This window comes from Procambarus clarkii, chromosome 77, assembly GCF_040958095.1.
Source record: "Procambarus clarkii isolate CNS0578487 chromosome 77, FALCON_Pclarkii_2.0, whole genome shotgun sequence".
In the NCBI taxonomy this organism is placed as follows: domain Eukaryota; kingdom Metazoa; phylum Arthropoda; class Malacostraca; order Decapoda; family Cambaridae; genus Procambarus; species Procambarus clarkii.
Window position 1 is genome coordinate 20,324,479 of NC_091226.1, and position 18,312 is coordinate 20,342,790.

At 48.7% G+C, this 18,312-nt stretch overlaps 1 protein-coding gene across 3 annotated transcripts in view; it reads right to left on the reverse strand.

The window, feature by feature from the left end:
- Positions 1-18,312, reverse strand: part of mei-41 (meiotic 41) — a 641,172-nt gene that overhangs the window by 169,458 nt on the left and 453,402 nt on the right. For all 3 annotated transcript variants that reach the window (XM_045729178.2, XM_045729176.2, XM_045729177.2), the window contains 2 exons: positions 16,142-16,299; positions 4,526-4,674 (listed from right to left, as the gene is read on the reverse strand). In XM_045729178.2, the coding sequence (XP_045585134.2) occupies positions 4,526-4,674; positions 16,142-16,299 (307 nt within the window). The remainder of the gene's footprint in view (positions 1-4,525; positions 4,675-16,141; positions 16,300-18,312) is intronic.

The following is an 18,312-nucleotide window of genomic DNA, read 5'->3' on the forward strand; positions in this document are numbered from 1 at the left end:
TCCCCTCTGCAAAGGCAGAGAACGGAGCAGGCAGACCCCAGACAGGGCCAACGGAGACACGACAAAACCCTGCAGGCCCAGAAACCTGCACCAGGCGACCGACGGCGGAGAAACCCCGCTCGATACCTGCTGGATGAGGTACTGGGAGCTCTTTTACACCTGAAGCCCGGCCCAAGGTCAGGCTAGACCAGCCAGAGGATGGCCCACCAGGCAGCTGCTAGGAGCAGTCCACCGGCCCACATACCCCCACAACCAGGACGGGCCGGAACTGCCATACGAAAACAGGCCAGTGCGCCCTGGAAGTCCACGGACGAACCAGCAAGAAGGCTTATGCTCGCAAGTAGGTCGTGTAACAAGCACAGACCTCTGATGGTAATACAGTGTTCCCCAAAGGTGCCAATAGCACCACTGCACTCAACTGGTACTATCCCGCAAGTTCTACCAGATAGGCGGGACCCAAGAGCCAGAGCTCAAATCCTGCAAGCACAGCCAGGAGCCTTACCAGGTGAGTACAGAACCAACCCTACAACCCCTACACCTCACAACATTAAAAAAGGAGGGTCCCCTGAATGACTCCAGCATGGGTTGGACATGCACATGAGGGGGACAGGAAGGGGTGATAAAGGGACAGTCACTGGTGTGCGAACGGTCTCAGTCGTACAAAAATATACCTAAATAAAGACAGGTATATAAACACCGCCACATCCAGCGCCCGGCCAAAAGACGCCAGACAGCAGAAACTCACCTGGCGAATGGTGGCACGAACTTGACACGACTCAACCGTGCCCAGAAGAACTTGGGAGCACCGCCAGGTGAAGACGCCAGAGCCGGACCCTGCCGGACCCGCAGGAGAGCAGGGAAAGGCGAAGGAGGCGGTCCACACCCATGACACAGGGAAAACCGCGGTGTCCTCCCCACAACTGGGAACCAGGACACCCCCGGCGCGAAGGGGCACATACCGCAGCCAGGGAGACGAACGAGAGGCGAAGCACTGTAGCAAAAAAGGGCGCAAAACACCAGCACTGAAACACTGCCCAGACCAAAACAAACTCCACGGCGCATGCGCATAACACGCTGGCCGAACCGCACACCCTCCCTGCGGGAAGGCGCCAGCCAGGACTACTGCACGAGAAAAGTAGCCAAACGAGGAAGCAGGAACAATAAAACCGGCCAAAGAAGCAAAGAGCCCAAAAAGGAACCCAACCGGGCGACAAGGAGCCCAACCGGGCGACAAGGAGCCCAACCGGGCGACAAGGAGCCCAACCGGGCGACAAGTAGCCCAACCGGGCGACAAGTAGCCCAACCGGGCGACAAGTAGCCCAACCGGGCGACAAGTAGCCCAACCGGGCGACAAGTAGCCCAACCGGGCGACAAGTAGCCCAACCGGGCGACAAGTAGCCCAACCGGGCGACAAGTAGCCCAACCGGGCGACAAGTAGCCCAACCGGGCGACAAGTAGCCCAACCGGGCGACAAGTAGCCCAACCGGGCGACAAGTAGCCCAACCGGGCGACAAGTAGCCCAACCGGGCGACCAGTAGCCCAACAGGGCGACCAGTAGCCCAACAGGGCGACCAGTAGCCCAACAGGGCGACAAGTAGCCCAACAGGGCGACAAGTAGCCCAACAGAGCGACAAGTAGCCCAACAGGGCGACAAGTAGCCCAACAGGGCGACAAGTAGCCCAACAGGGCGACAAGTAGCCCAACAGGGCGACAAGTAGCCCAACAGGGCGACAAGTAGCCCAACAGGGCGACAAGTAGCCCAACAGGGCGACAAGTAGCCCAACAGGGCGACAAGTACGAGGAGCCGACAGACGTTCCAATAATGCGGGAAGTAGCGAAAAACCATCCCGTACCCTCGAGAACACAGAAGCCAACACTAGTCCTGAAGGCACACGAAGGCGCAGGCGCACCCGAGATCAGAAGTCACGCAGAACCCCATCGAACGGGGAAACATGACAAAAACACCGTCCCAAAAAGGGATGGGAGGAAACATCCACCCACAGGACGGAACCAACCGACTCAAAGGCCAAGGAACCAAGCCCGGGGAGGGGCCGACGTCCAACAGCACGTACGGCGAGTGGGGAGGAAAGACCCCACTCCGCGTAACCACAAGCCCCGCCTAGAGGGGGATAAAAAAAAACCCACAGGGTCTAACGGGGCCAAGGCCCCCCCAAGTCAGCCCCTCCCCAGCCCCGGGAACCTACACGACAGGCCCCGGGGCCGAGCTGTTCCCCCAAAGCCCCGGCCGTACCAGAAAACCGGGGCAGCTGTGAAAACACTAAGGAAGGGAGCCCACTGGCAGACTCATACAACACGGCTGGAGGAACAGGTTCAAATGCCCCCGTCACTACCCCGGAAGGGGAATTCCCTGAGACTGCTCGAGTCTCAACACCAAAAACCCCGCCCCCAACCTACAGACGGTAAGGAACCGGATGCAGGCAGGAAGGGTGAACCAGGGGAAAGACAAGGGGGCGTGGATGGAACCGAAGCAACCAACACCCCCAAGTCCCAAAACGAACTACAACGGGGCAGCTCCGGGGCTCCCGGGGAGGAAACCACGAGAACGTTGCCACCGCCAAGGCTCAAGTGCAACGCTCCTGCTGCCCGCACCCGCTTTGTTAGCACAACTGGGTAACCGAGCCACAACGAGCAACCAAACTCGCAGGACTCCGGGTCGAAGGTGTCACCGACCCCACAGGCAGCAGACGGAGGCAAAACAGAGTCACCCAGAGACAAAGGGTGAGAGCAACCCTCAAACTCGCTAGAAGCGAGGGGGGGGGACTCTGGGGTCACATCCATCGGACCCGCGCACCCCCAGGGGTTTCCCAGGGTCCCGAGCGTTTACTTTAAGAGGACTCGCGCTCAGGTAATCCCAGGCAGGGTACTGCTAACCAGCACCCAAAGCTACCAAACAACTTTCTAAGAGCTGAACCCCCGGGACGTGTACACTCACGGGGACCTAGCAGGGGGTACCACCAGAAAATACTCAGAACACAAGGGACACAAAGGGCAAGAACGAAGGCAGACCCCCCCACCAGGTAAAAAAACAAAAAGAAAAAGAAAACCCCGCAAGAGGACAGCGCACCCAAGTGGAACAGAGCCGGCCGCTATGATTGGTAAAGACAAGCTGCACAGTACCCTGCGCCCCACCAGTGCAAACACTGCCCCTTACTCTAAGGCGAACAAGGGAGACAGAACACCCGAGCACACAAAGAGCGGCCGAAAACCAAGCAGTAAACGGCCAAGCAGGGGCAGGACCCAAGGAACTTGTGGAAGGTGGCCCCAAGCCCCAAGGGCAGTAATTACCAAATTCCACTTACTTACAGGGCACCTAGGGAAGGGAACCCTAGGCGCATGCAGCCCGAGTACTGAAGAATCACTCCCGGCTCACGCACCACCTAGAAAACAGACACCACACTCTAGGTACAGTGCTGAAACAACCACTGGAGCCGGAGCACATAACCATTGCCTATAGCATCAGCCGAAGAACTGATGGGTGGATAGCCGGCGTGGGAAGTCTTGGGCTCCTCCTTCCCCCTCCCGGGGAGGGGGGAGCTGCGCAGACAGCGGTGCGGTGACGTATGACGTCATACTAGTTTCCTTGTTTTCTGTTGAAGAGTTCTATCCACTAGTTCGGCTTAGGTAGCAATTTTCACCAGAATAGGGGTTTGTTTTGGAATGCTTACCTTTCTGGCTGCTTGACCCGGTCGATGGCAGACATAGAATGCTTCCAACCACACGAGGGTTTCTATAGGCTATTGCTCCCCTTGCCTCTCTGAGGGGGCCAGGTTCTCGCTCGTGGTCCCCGGTAGGCCCTAGAACTCCATACACATGACTGATGCCAAAGTCTGACATTAGCATATCAGCCGGTAAAGCTCCGGGGAGCCGATGGGGCTCCCCCCAGAAATATGCATCATATACGATAAAAGAAACAAATAAAACCGCATTGGAAATGCATAGAAAATTTTTTTGAAAATATATTTGTGGCAACACGCGGTGCTTGAATGGCCTGCGCGACCGTGTCTGGGAGCTTAACACACGGGCGACCAGACCCTGATGACGTCACAGCGCACTTTGTCCACGCCCTCACAGCCAAAGTAAGTGGAATTTGGTAATTATTTTTACAGAGACATGTTCAGGGACGGTAATTTGTCATTTTGCAAAGAAAAATTATATTTTGGGGAACATTTGATGTCATGCACACTGGGGGAATTTCACAATAAACACAGTGCATCACTCTGGTTACATGGGGGGCATTCGTTTTGTATGACGTCCGTTTCACATGACGAACATGGAATGGATTAAATTCGTTATGCGAGGTACCACTGTAATTTGAAGTAGCCTCTAATGGAAAGCCTTTAAAAGTTATTAAATACACTATAGCCTAGCAATAATAATTATCTTATCTGGTGATTACAAGAGAACATAATTGACAAGTTATAGTTTGGTCAAATAGGGAGTGATTATGCACATGTGAGCATGTGAAGCAATGCTTGAATAAGATATATAATTATAAACCATTTACCTGATTTTCATTTCCAACAGCTACTTTGTAGTTTTCGCAAGAAGAAAACAATTTATCAATACCACGATTAAGGGTGGTCACTGCTTGGTGATGCTCTCCCTTCACCCAGTGCCACTTTGCTCGCTCAACAAATACATCACGACCAAATCCTGTGAAAATAATATACAGAACATAACTATTTCACATGTTTTGGAATACCACCTGCAAAATAATTTTTATATTAACACAAAAAACCAGCGTTGAATGTAATGAAACGCCATTTTCTGGGTGAGCCCCTACGGCTCCCTGGAGCTTATCGGGCTAATGTATGTTATGTTAGACCGGGACATTAGCTATGGAGTTCAGACCTACTAGGGACCAGCGCCAGAACCTGGCCCCTTCAGAGAGGTTTCAGGGAGCAATGGCCCTGGAAAACCCCATATGGTTGGGGGTTTTCCTTATCTGCCATCGACCGGGGTTAGGTACCCAGAAAGGTAGGCGTAACAAAACAAACCCCACATGGTAAGAAACTACAACAAAAACCGAACAGAGAGGTAGAAAACTCCCTACAATCCCAAGGAAAACAATCAAACAATCAATTTACTGCTGCGCCGGTCGTCCGCGCAGCCCTACCCTCCCCGGGAGGGGGAGGGGGGCCCCGGACCTCACCACGCCGGCTGCCGTCAGTTCGGAAACTAGGCTTCAACCAACGCGAAAAATCCCGCCGACCGGATGGGAGGGAGGGTATCCAGGGAGCCTCCGGGGCTCACCCAGAAAATGGCGTTTCATTACATTCAACGCTGGTTTTCTGTGGGGAGCCCCTACGGCTCCCTGGAGCTACATACCGTGGGGGTTCTCTTCGGTCCTTGGCTCTTTGGGGTTGGTTCCTTCGAGTGGTTCGTCTGCTGGATACTCGGGGTTTGACTCTCCGTGCTGTTCACGTCCGGGGAGTGTCCAACGTTCTGACGGACGGTCTGTCTCGCTTCCTTCCCCTGTCCACGGAATGGACGGTCGACGACGACTCGTTTCGTTGGATCTGCCAGACGTACGGTCTCCCAGATGTGGACCTCTTCGCGTCGGCGTGGTCCCAGCATCTCCCTATATATGTGACGCCCTTCCCCGACTGCGAGGCGTTTGCGGTGGATGCCTTTCGGCAGGACTGGTCGAGGTGGGGTTACCTGTACCTCTTTCCTCCGGTCCAGCTGTTGCTTCGGGTTCTGGTTTGGTTAGAGACGTTCCCGGGGAGAGTAGTCCTCGTGGCCCCTTGGTGGCTGGCCCAGCCTTGGTTTCCGGTGCTTTTGGCTCGGTGCCCGAACCCGGGACGTTTCCCGCGGCTCCGCCTCTTTCAGCAGGTCGGCCCGATACGGTACGGGGCTGGTTCGACCTTCTCCTCTGCTCTTCGCGTCTGGTCTTTTTGACGCGGGTGTATCACCATTTCTATGGTGATCAGGTGGCTTCTTTGATGGTGTCCCACCTGAGAGCTTCGTCTAGGCGACAGTATGAAGTTTCCTGGCGTTCTTTTCGCCATTTTCTGGCTCTTCGTAGGTTGTCTTTTCTTTCGGATCGGGTTGTTTTGTCTTTTCTTACTTGGCTTTTTCTGGACCGTCATTTGATGCCTAATACTGTCGCCTCATATTTTGCGGCGTTGACGGAGCCGCTCAAGCTAGCTTTCGGGGTGGACGTCACATCCGCCCCATTTCGTAAGCTTTCCCGTGCTATGTTTCACCTCCGGCCTGCTCATGCGCCTCCTGAGCCGTCCTGGTCCTTGGACAGGGTGCTCTCCTATCTTTCCTCTCCTCGGTTTGTGGTGGCCCCTTCGGTTCCTGATTGTTTTTCCAAGGCTTTGTTTTTGTTGGCATTGGCCTCTGGGGGCCGGGTAGGGGAGCTTCATGCTCTCCTCCGGCGCAGGGGTTTCTGCTCTTTTGGTCCTGGGGGTAGGTTTGTCCGTTTGCAGCCTTCTCTATCTTTTCTGGCGAAGAACCAGACGGCTTCTTTCCGGAGGGGTCCTTGGGTCATTGATGCTTGGTTGGTTCGGCCGGGGGTGCATCATGTGTTGTGTCCTGTTGCAGCACTTCGCCGTTACCTGCGCGCTTCAGCCGGGGTGGCTGGGGATGCGCTTTGGGTTGATCCGGTTTCCCTCATTCCCTGTTCCAGGGCTCGGGTCTCCCAGGTTGTCCGCAGGGTTATTAACCCTTCAATTGCGCATCGCATCATATGATGCTTTGACCGACTTGCAGTAAATTGCGCATCGCATCATGTTATGCTTTGGAATACTACGCAAGATTTAAATGGCCTGCGGATACACGGGGTTCACCACACCTTCATCAGGGCTCTTGTAAACAAACGCCATTTAAAAAAAAAATCGTGGGCCAAACTCCCGGGTGTTAGGGGCCTCAGTATTGAGTCAGCTACCAAGCCTGACGCACGCAGCATGAACTCACAGCACTGCTGTTCAGCTTGTGACCACAGCATCGCCTAAAAATGCCATAATATACTTGTTCATGCTATTATGTAGCGATGATATTATTACAGAAGACCCTTGACTGTGATAAAACAGACCAGGGTTCTGATAATAGCAGGATTGTGGTGATATTTGGCGCTGTGCGCCATGGAGGGAGGAGTAATGCTGTGGGAGGGAGGATGGTGGCGTTGTCTTTTGAGTGTGTGTGGCCACCTTTTATTGACTGCACTCACCATACCAGTTTAGTGGTTCGCTATGGTGAACACAAATGTAGATACTTATATATAACGTGTGTATAGTGTGAGATAACAGCGAGAGTAGGAGGTTGGGAGCCGCCATTTTGATGACGGAGGAGCGTCGTCTGCAGGACTTACCATGTTGTTTACTGATGACCACAATGGTCTTTGGGCACCATACCAGTTTACTTGTACAAGTATGGTGAATAAAACAGGTAGATATTTATATATAATGTGTGTATATAGCGTAATAACACCACAAACAGTATTGTTGTAGGAGAAATATTAGTGCGTCTGGCCTTGAGGGCGGCCGCCACCAGCTGATTGTGTGAGGTCCTACGTCTTTGTGCCTTTACTCACCATACAAGCTTAGATGTACAGTTATGGTGAACAAAACATGTAAATACTTATATATAACATCTGTATATAAAAGCAAAAACAGAATGGTGGGTGGAGAATGGTGGCAAGGCAGGTGAGGTGAGGTGAGGGAGACAGTGGCAGCCAGTGGCAGCCAGTCACTGCCTGCCACTGCCACTCAGCATATCAACTTAGTGGTTAGTCATGGTGAACAAAACATGCAGATACTTATATATAACCTGTGTATATAGTGTAATAACTGACAAAGTATTTGTTCACTGTTTGATGAACATAATTGAATCAACAATAGGCACACCATATTTTTGAGTACAGCAATGATTCACTCATTTTATTATATAAATATATCAAACTACACACTATTGAATAATATTACAGCAAAAAAACTATGAAAAATCAAACAGAGACATTGAAATAATTAGGTAATTATCTCTTTGTGGAAACTCTGGCCTGACAGCTAGCGATCAACAGACCGCCTGGGACGCACGCTCTGTCAGCGCCTGATTTTTGCCAGACTTCCCCGCCCTATAGTGGGCAATATATGCCACTTACGATTTTTTTATTATTTTTCCCATGATCAGTGAACACAAATTAACAGGTTAGGAAGAAAAAATAATTTTTTTTTTTTTTTTTTTTGGTATGCGCCTGTGGGTGTCAAATGGTATATAGCTATGTGCCATTTAAGGGTTAAGTCTAGCCAGCCTGCAGTCTACCCTCGCTCCCATGACGTTAGGAAGTTTGCGGCTTTGGCTGCCGTGTTTGGTAATATGTCTTGGGCACATATTCGGGCGCGTGGATTTTGAAAGTCGAACAGGGTCCTGGCCGCCCGTTATTTGGTGAACGTCCCTGCTCTTCATCGTTCTTGTGTTGCTTTGGGTCGCAGGTTGCAGCCAGTTGTCTCGACTTCGCGTTGAGGAGTTTGTGGCCGCCGCCTCCCGGGTAAGTCCCCTTTTTTCCTTCTCTTTGGGTATGTAGCTCCAGGGAGCCGTAGGGGCTCCCCACAGAAAACCAGCGTTGAATGTAATGAAACGCCATATTCTGGGTGAGCCCCGGAGGCTCCCTGGATACCCTCCCTCCCATCCGGTCGGCGGGATTTTTCGCGTTGGTTGAAGCCTAGTTTCCGAACTGACGGCAGCCGGCGTGGTGAGGTCCGGGCCCCCCCCTCCCCCTCCCGGGGAGGGGAGTGCTGCGCGGACGACCGGCGCGGCAGTAAATTGATTGTTTGATTGTTTTCCTTGGGATTGTAGGGAGTTTTCTACCTCTCTGTTCGGTTTTTGTTGTAGTTTCTTACCATGTGGGGTTTGTTTTGTTACGCCTACCTTTCTGGGTGCCTAACCCCGGTCGATGGCAGATAAGGAAAACCCCCAATCATATGGGGTTTTCCAGGGCCATTGCTCCCTGAAACCTCTCTGAAGGGGCCAGGTTCTGGCGCTGGTCCCTGGTAGGTCTGAACTCCATAGCTAATGTCCCGGTCTAACATAACATACATTAGCCCGATAAGCTCCAGGGAGCCGTAGGGGCTCCCCACAGAAAACCAGCGTTGAATGTAATGAAACACCATTTTCTGGGTGAGCCCCGGAGGTTCCCTGGAGCTTATCGGGCTAATGTATGTTATATTAGACCGGGACATTAGCTAAGAAGTTCAGACCTACCAGGGACCAGCGCCAGAACCTGGCCCCTTTAGAGAGGTTTCATTGAGCAATGGCACTGGAAAACCCCCTTGTAGTTGGGGTTTTCCTTATCTGCCATCGACCGGGGTTAGGCAAAAGAAAGGTAGGCATAACAAAACACACCCCACATGGTAAAAAACCAGCGTTGAATGTAATGAAACGCCATTTTCTGGGCGAGACCCGGAAGCCCTCACTCCATCTACATTGGTGTATGCCATCTTCAGGAACTTGTTCCCCCTCTCCTTATTCTTCACTCCCCCTCTCTCTATTGATTTTGTTGGTTTGCCTTTATGTACCACTTTACTGGTCTGCCTACCCCTAACACTTTGTAGAAAAAAGAATTGATTTCTTGTTGACCAGACCACACACTAGAAATTGAAGGGACGACGACGTTTCGGTCCGTCCTGGACCATTCTCAAGTCGATTGTGATGAGGACAGGTAGGGACAGGCATTAAATAGGCAAGAGAGAGCTGAGGAGGAAAGTCAGGTGTAGGGGATAGTAGTAATGAGAACTGCAGCAGGCCTATTGGCCCATACGAGGCAGCTCCTATTATAACCACCGAAGGAGATAGTAATAGGAATAAGAGAAGGATAGCAAGGGAGCGTAGAAGACAATGAACAGAAAAAGGGAGAAGAGAGAAAGAAAGAAATGGAAGGGGGAAAGCTTATGTTAAGTCACGTTTGTTAGAAAGATTAGAGCATTTGAGTATATACTGTGAAAGGGAAGAGTCCACAGCAACAAAGCCAGGACTCAAGTTCATGTTGGGTACATTGTTAATAAGAGCCGATTCTACAAGACGGCGTCTGTGTAGAGTAGAGGCAGGAAAGATTATTTTGGAGGAAGACCAATCAATGGGATGATTAGAATCCCTCACATGGCAGAAGAGAGCATTGTTAGTGTCTGCAGACTTAACACTTCTCTTGTGTTCTTTAAGTCTGTCATTCAGTGTACGGCCAGTTTCGCCAAAGTATTGGAGAGGACAAGATGAACAGGAAATAGAGTAGACACCAGCAGCATTAGAAGCAGGAGGAGCAGTGTGAACTAGATTGCTACGAAGTGTGTTAGTTTGTCGAAAGGCGAGTTTAATGTCAAGAGGACGAAAGGTATTGGTAAAAGTTTTGAGTTCAGATATGAAGGGAAGGCATAGTACAGTGCTACTAGTGTTGGAAGCAGGTTTAGGATGAAAGAAATTTCGTTTAGCTTGAGAGTGGGCACAGTTGATGAAATGCAAAGGATAACCAAGGCGAGAGAATGAATTGTAGATAAAGGCAATTTCAGAATCAAGAAACTGAGGGTCGCTGATGCGTAGAGCACGGAGGAAGAGAGAGACGAGGACACTTTTCTTAACAGAAAGAGGATGGTAGGAAAAGAAGTGAATGTACATGCCACTATGCATGGGTTTACGGTAGACAGAGAAAGAGAACCCAGACAAAGAGCTGTGAACATGAACATCAAGAAAAGGAAGGAGGGAATTAGATTCCCACTCAACTTTGAAATGGATAGAAGGAGCCAGATTGTTAAGAGAGGCGAGGAAAGGCTGGAAAAGATTAAGGTCATGAGGCCATAAAGCAAAAATGTCATCAACATAGCGAAGCCAGAGAGAGGGACGAGTATCAATAGAAGGAAAAAGAACAGTTTCGAAGTATTCCATGTAGAAATTAGCAAGAACAGGGGAGAGAGGGGAACCCATAGCGACACCGAAAGTTTGAGTGTAATATTTACCGTTGAAAGAGAAAGAGTTAGATTCAACACAGAGTCTAATGAGATCGAGGAAAACGTCAGTGGGAAGTGGGAGAGGAAGGAGACCCTCTGACGCCTTCTGTCTGAGGAAAGAGAGAACGTCATCGAGCGGAACATTAGTGAACAGAGAGTCGACATCAAGACTAAGCATTTTACAAGAGGGTTGCAGGCGCAGTCTTTCTATGAAGTCCTGAGAGTGACGAAGGTGGGCAGGGGATAAAGTGCCAAGGTAAGGTGTCAGGGTTTTAGCGAGCCAGGAGGCAAGAGGATAGCTGACAGAGCCCCGTGAAGAAATGATAGGACGAAGAGGAACACCAGGTTTATGAGTCTTAGGAAGACCATAGAAATAAGGAAGAGAAGGGCAGATGACACGGAAACGTTTAATGAGATCAAAGTCAGGAGGGCAAAGACTAGAGAGCTGTCTTAGTTTGCGGTTAAAGGAAGTTTTGAGGCGATCCAAAGGGTTAGAAGTCAGAGGAGCATAAGTGTGAGAGTCAGAGAGCAAGACATCTGCTTTTCGGAGGTAGTCCTCACGGTCAAGGACAACCACCGAATTGCTTTTGTCTGAAGGAAGGATAAGAATAGAGTTGTTAGATTTCAGGGAGGCAAGGGCAAGCTGGAAGCGACGAGGAAGGTGGTTATTTTTAGAAAACAAGCTGTCAAGAACGGGGATAAGGGCCCCTCTAAAGGCAGACAGGTCCGAAAGAGTACTAGAGTTAGAATTGACAAACCTGTCAAAGGAACTAATGAGATCAATGCCACAGCGTGGGCCAGGGGAAGTAGCAAAAGACAGACCAAGACCAAGAAGTTCTTGCTGGTGCTTAGAAAGAGAGTAGGACGAAAGGTTGGTAACACAGTCAGAGAGAGAGTATTTGGCCCAAGGACTGTTGGAGATCAGGCGTTGAAGTTTGTTGTGTAGTGTGGAGGAGTGGTGGGAAGAGGAGACGTGAGCAGTGTCAAATGCAATTGGAAAAATGATATTGCATAGATCACTGGGAAGAAGAGGACAGAAAGCGTTGCTGTTGACGAACAGCAAGAAAAGCCTCGTCAACTTGCAAGGAGGTGGCATGAATAAGTTCTTGAAGAAGAAGGCGGGCATGTTCAGGGAAAGGAGATCCCGAAGTGTTGAACTGGAGAAAGTGAGATAAAGAATGAGGGAGAACTTGCTCAGCAAGACAGTCTTTAAGAAACCTGAGCTGGTTCTTGATGTCGACTCTCTGTTCACTAATGTTCCGCTCGATGACGTTCTCTCTTTCCTCAGACAGAAGGCGTCAGAGGGTCTCCTTCCTCTCCCACTTCCCACTGACGTTTTCCTCGATCTCATTAGACTCTGTGTTGAATCTAACTCTTTCTCTTTCAACGGTAAATATTACACTCAAACTTTCGGTGTCGCTATGGGTTCCCCTCTCTCCCCTGTTCTTGCTAATTTCTACATGGAATACTTCGAAACTGTTCTTTTTCCTTCTATTGATACTCGTCCCTCTCTCTGGCTTCGCTATGTTGATGACATTTTTGCTTTATGGCCTCATGACCTTAATCTTTTCCAGCCTTTCCTCGCCTCTCTTAACAATCTGGCTCCTTCTATCCATTTCAAAGTTGAGTGGGAATCTAATTCCCTCCTTCCTTTTCTTGATGTTCATGTTCACAGCTCTTTGTCTGGGTTCTCTTTCTCTGTCTACCGTAAACCCATGCATAGTGGCATGTACATTCACTTCTTTTCCTACCATCCTCTTTCTGTTAAGAAAAGTGTCCTCGTCTCTCTCTTCCTCCGTGCTCTACGCATCAGCGACCCTCAGTTTCTTGATTCTGAAATTGCCTTTATCTACAATTCATTCTCTCGCCTTGGTTATCCTTTGCATTTCATCAACTGTGCCCACTCTCAAGCTAAACGAAATTTCTTTCATCCTAAACCTGCTTCCAACACTAGTAGCACTGTACTATGCCTTCCCTTCATATCTGAACTCAAAACTTTTACCAATACCTTTCGTCCTCTTGACATTAAACTCGCCTTTCGACAAACTAACACACTTCGTAGCAATCTAGTTCACACTGCTCCTCCTGCTTCTAATGCTGCTGGTGTCTACTCTATTTCCTGTTCATCTTGTCCTCTCCAATACTTTGGCGAAACTGGCCGTACACTGAATGACAGACTTAAAGAACACAAGAGAAGTGTTAAGTCTGCAGACACTAACAATGCTCTCTTCTGCCATGTGAGGGATTCTAATCATCCCATTGATTGGTCTTCCTCCAAAATAATCTTTCCTGCCTCTACTCTACACAGACGCCGTCTTGTAGAATCGGCTCTTATTAACAATGTACCCAACATGAACTTGAGTCCTGGCTTTGTTGCTGTGGACTCTTCCCTTTCACAGTATATACTCAAATGCTCTAATCTTTCTAACAAACGTGACTTAACATAAGCTTTCCCCCTTCCATTTCTTTCTTTCTCTCTTCTCCCTTTTTCTGTTCATTGTCTTCTACGCTCCCTTGCTATCCTTCTCTTATTCCTATTACTATCTCCTTCGGTGGTTATAATAGGAGCTGCCTCGTATGGGCCAATAGGCCTGCTGCAGTTCTCATTACTACTATCCCCTACACCTGACTTTCCTCCTCAGCTCTCTCTTGCCTATTTAATGCCTGTCCCTACCTGTCCTCATCACAATCGACTTGAGAATGGTCCAGGACGGACTGAAACGTCGTCGTCCCTTCAATTTCTAGTGTGTGGTCTGGTCAACATACTTCAGCCACGTTATTGTGACTCATCGCCTGCAATTGATTTCTTCTTCATTCCTGCTCTTATTTAAACATTTTGCCTCGGCAAGGTTCAGTTTCAGCTTCTCTCTGTCTTCTTTTGAAAGATCTCGTCTTAACGACCACACTTTCCCATCCTCATCACTTTGTAATTTTCTAGCATTCCTTAGTACTTCTTCCATCTGTTTGGCACCATTTAGGGTGATCCTCAAAGGTCGATCTTTCCCTTTTACATATCTGCCTATTCTCCTGTAGTCGCAGACATTCTCTATGGTTGTAAGACCTTCCACGAGGCCAACAATTTTATCTACTACTTTCGCTTCTTCTACAGCTCTTTCTGACCTAGATGTTATCTCCTTTTCTTTGCAGCCAAAAATGATCAGGGACTTACTCCGTGTATGTGTATGCATGTGTGTGTATATATGTATATGTACGTATATGTGTGTGTGTGTGTGTGTGTGTGTGTATATGTATATATATGTGTATAAAGTATATGTGAAAGCTGATCAGAATTACATTTTACCTTTGTAAATGCACATTAATGACACAATGTAAAAGACACATCGAACACTTTATGTAAGGCATACATAAATCTGTATATCTATGTATTTACATATATAGGTTAGATTAGCATTTTAAAAGCACCGAATCACCTTCTGTGGTTGATTGTTTAATAAATCCCTGAACTATATGTTTAACAAATCTCTAACCCTGTTCATGGAGGACAGAAGAAAATGTATATATGCTGGTTAGCATTGTAAATGTCTGGCCACGACTGTGGTAGGAAATAATAATAATAATAATAAAAAAACTCCATCCATCCATCCATCCACCTATCCATCCCTCCATCTCTCCCTCCATCCCTCCCTCCCTCCCTCCATCCCTCCACCCATCCATCCCTCCCTCCACCCATCCATCCCTCCCTTCCTCCCTCCCTCCCTTCATCCCTCCCTCCATCCATCCCTCCCTCCATCCCTCCCTCCATCCATCCCTCCCTCCATCCCTCCCTCCATCCATCCCTCCATCCATTCCTCCTTCTATCCCTGCCTCCCTCCATCCTTCCATCCCTGCGCAGATATGTACAACAAAGTCACGTAATGAACACTCCAGCCTTCTGACAAATCAAAACAATGTGCCGGGAATCTGTGACATCACAGGGTAGATGGCACTAGAGTGGTGGACCCAGTGGCTGTCTGTACAAAATATATATGGCACTGTGGCACTGTTGCGCCTGACAGCTGGGTGGACAGCTCTTCGGATTCGTAGTCCTGAGGTTCCGGGTTCAATCCCCGGTGGAGGCGGAGACAAATAGGCAAACTGTTTCTTTTACCCTGATGCCCCTGTTACCTAGCAGTATATAGGTACCTGGGAGTTAGACAGCTGCTACGGGCTGCTTCCTGAGGAGTAGGTAAGCCTCAAAATCATCTCAAGATAACCTCAAGACATATCTTACCTGAATGTTACTTGAAATATTACCGACACTTACCAATTTCAGAAATACCAAAGCCCCGCATTTAACGACCTGGGTACAGCCCCATATAGGCCATTAAATTGAGTGGATTTAACTGTATGTTATATATTAGTGTCATATTATAAAGTGGCACTGTGTAGTGCAACTTAAATAATTCATTTTGTTGGGGACAGGCAGCCTGTTTATGTACAGTAGGCTTATACTGAGGTTCCCCAAGGTCAAACTACTGACCCTCCCCAAAATGCAACTCCACAACAGTTGACTAACTTCCAGGTACCTATTTACTGCCAGGTGAACTGAGGTATTAGGTGAAAGAAAATGTGCCCAACATTTCCGTCCCACCCAGGATTCCCGATTGTCGAGAACAAACCCAACTATACTACCAAAATCTCCCCGGCACTGTATTCACAAACCAGGATACAAGTAATGTGAAGTGGGCCTGCAACCTGGACTATAGGTGGACAGGGCTGCCACCTATTGGTGGATGAGGTAAGTAGTGAGTTTCGTGTACTTTATTTTTTTTCATAGTGGACTCCATTTGTTTAGTTGCTTTGTTTTGGTCATGAGGCATGTTCCAAAATACCTGGAGTGGTTTCTGAAAGTTTTTGTACACCCTAAGCTCAGCCTGGGTTCAGGCTTGATGACATGTGATAACTTGATCCAAAAGGCTGGTCCATGGAGTGGCCCACATAGCTATTTCTAAGCTAGTTTACCTCATTCTCATGGGCTCCCATAACCATAGAGAGGGGAAAGGCAAGTGTGTCTGTAGGCCTTAGTCCTCAGTAGGCAAATACAATCTGTCAGACACCTGGCATTAGCTAGTCTGACTTGTAATACTTATAATCAAGAAAACCAGTACAGTACTTAAAATCAAGAAAACTACAGAGTTGACACTCAGGAATGATCGATAATGAGGATATCAACTACTGACCTGCACCAAGAAGTGCCCATTCTCCTTGCTGAGTGTGTCCAGACTTGCGTGCCACCTTAGCACTGTGTAGCCAGGTGCATTCCAGTTGAGCTGCCAAAGCAGAACTCAGATTGGGATTGCTCTGTTGTAGCCATTCTCGGCCAAGTTCCAACAATGTTCTGAAGATGAAATTACAACATGCATAAATATATAAAGAATATAGAATCAATAATATATTTTGATTGAAATTGGAATATTGTACAGCTCTGTTGTACACAGTGTACTCTGCAACAAGTACTGAAAAAATATCAGAGAACACTAAAATACAGTTACACAGATATTACATCAATTTAAAAAACTATGTATAGTAATACACACTCAAATCACAATAGCGTGATACACCAAATGAACAAACCCACAAGGGCTGTGATGAGGGTTCGAGAGACTGCAGAATCCATGTGAGGGCAGTAGCACTCCCGGTTGCAATTCTTTTACCAGCTCCCGACCGGCTCTAGAAGGGACCCTGGCCTGACCCCCAGGGCCGAGCAGACAGCACGCTGGACTTGTGATCCTGTGGTCCTGGGTTCGATCCCAGGCGCCAGCGAGAAACAATGGGCAGAGTTTCTTTCACCCTATGCCCCTGCTACCTAGCAGTAAAACAGGTACCTGGGATTTAGTCAGCTGTCACGGGCTGCTTCCTGGGAGTGGAGGCCTGGTCGAGGACCGGGCCGCGGGGACACTAAAAAGCCCCGAAATCATCTCAAGATAACCTCAAGATAACCATGCCATGCGCAATCGACTAAGGCACGTCTGGGCTTATCCCGGACGTAGGTTTGAACCCTCATTACGGCCATTGTGGATTTGTTCATGTATAGTTATACTTTATACTGAATCATATAAAATGTTCATTAGTAAATTGTTCCATATTTATGAAAGGCAAACTGCTTAAACCTCAAAGTGTGTTACCTCTACAAGAGCAAGATGGTCATTGCCACTGCTGACAAATATCTTGAGCTTAATTATGAATTATAGGACTTATTATTTTCCTGAAAAGAAGAGTAGATACACAGGGGGCATGGTTGCTTATGACACAAGTCGATTCAAAGATGCTTGTTTTCTATTTGTTAAAACCGTGTATATTGCCATGTTAGGATGTATTAGCTAGGTTAGACTGTATTTTGCTTGGTTGGGTAGGGTTGGGTAGGGTTGGGTTGGGTTGGGTTGGGTTGGGTTGGGTTGGGTAGGGTTGGGTAGGGTTGGGTAGGGTTGGGTTGGGTTGGGTTGGGTTGGGTTGGGATGGGATGGGATGGGATGGGATGGGATTGGATGGGATTTGATGGGATAGGATGGGATGGGTTGGGTTGGGTTGGGTTGGGTTGGGTTGGGTTGGGTTGGGTTGGGTTGGGTTGGGTTAGGTTAAGTTAGGTAGGTTTCAAAATTCGTTGGCTAATCATCTTGTGTACGATGTGACTTGTATCCGCTGCACGGTGCACATTTGATAAGACACCTTGGAATGAATCTGGGTTACATCCTACTTAGCTGAGACAGCTGTAGTGATCACACCATTAAAATGAAACTAAAGAATAGTACATCTTCTGCTTTCTACAGGGGGATGCATATTGGTTGCTAGTAGCAAATATGTGTGCACATATTGTGTTTGGTCATCAGTTGTACAATAATCACTCAATAATTGCTTACACATAGCTGAATTACTCAAAGTTCAAGTAAGCCCTGAGGAAGCCGAATCTGCTGCCACACCGCCGCGCTGTACTGTGAGCCCGACAGAATGAGAGCCCCAACGCCCCTGGCTGGACAGGTGAGCACTGGTCACAAAGCCCAAGCCGAGAGATGAGGCATCCTGGAACACATCGACCAAGGATAGAGGACGGTGCCATGGCACCGAACCCCGAAAAAACATGAAGATGAAGTAATCAATGCAGCACCCAGCGCAAGGACACCAGGAAATGAACCCAGTGAATGTGAGAGTGGGAAAAGAGGCTGCTCTGAAGATAACAGAACAGTCTTCAAAGCCAAACCAAGCCCAGCAGAAAACCAGTAGAGCAAAGTTTAGACATCCGCACAGCTGCTTGAGCAACCGCCGATTGACCTGGGTCCCTCTGAAAAAACAGCTGAAGGCAAGACTGCAACCGGAGCAAAATCACAAGAGGAAGAGAAATGGATGCAGTCCGAGA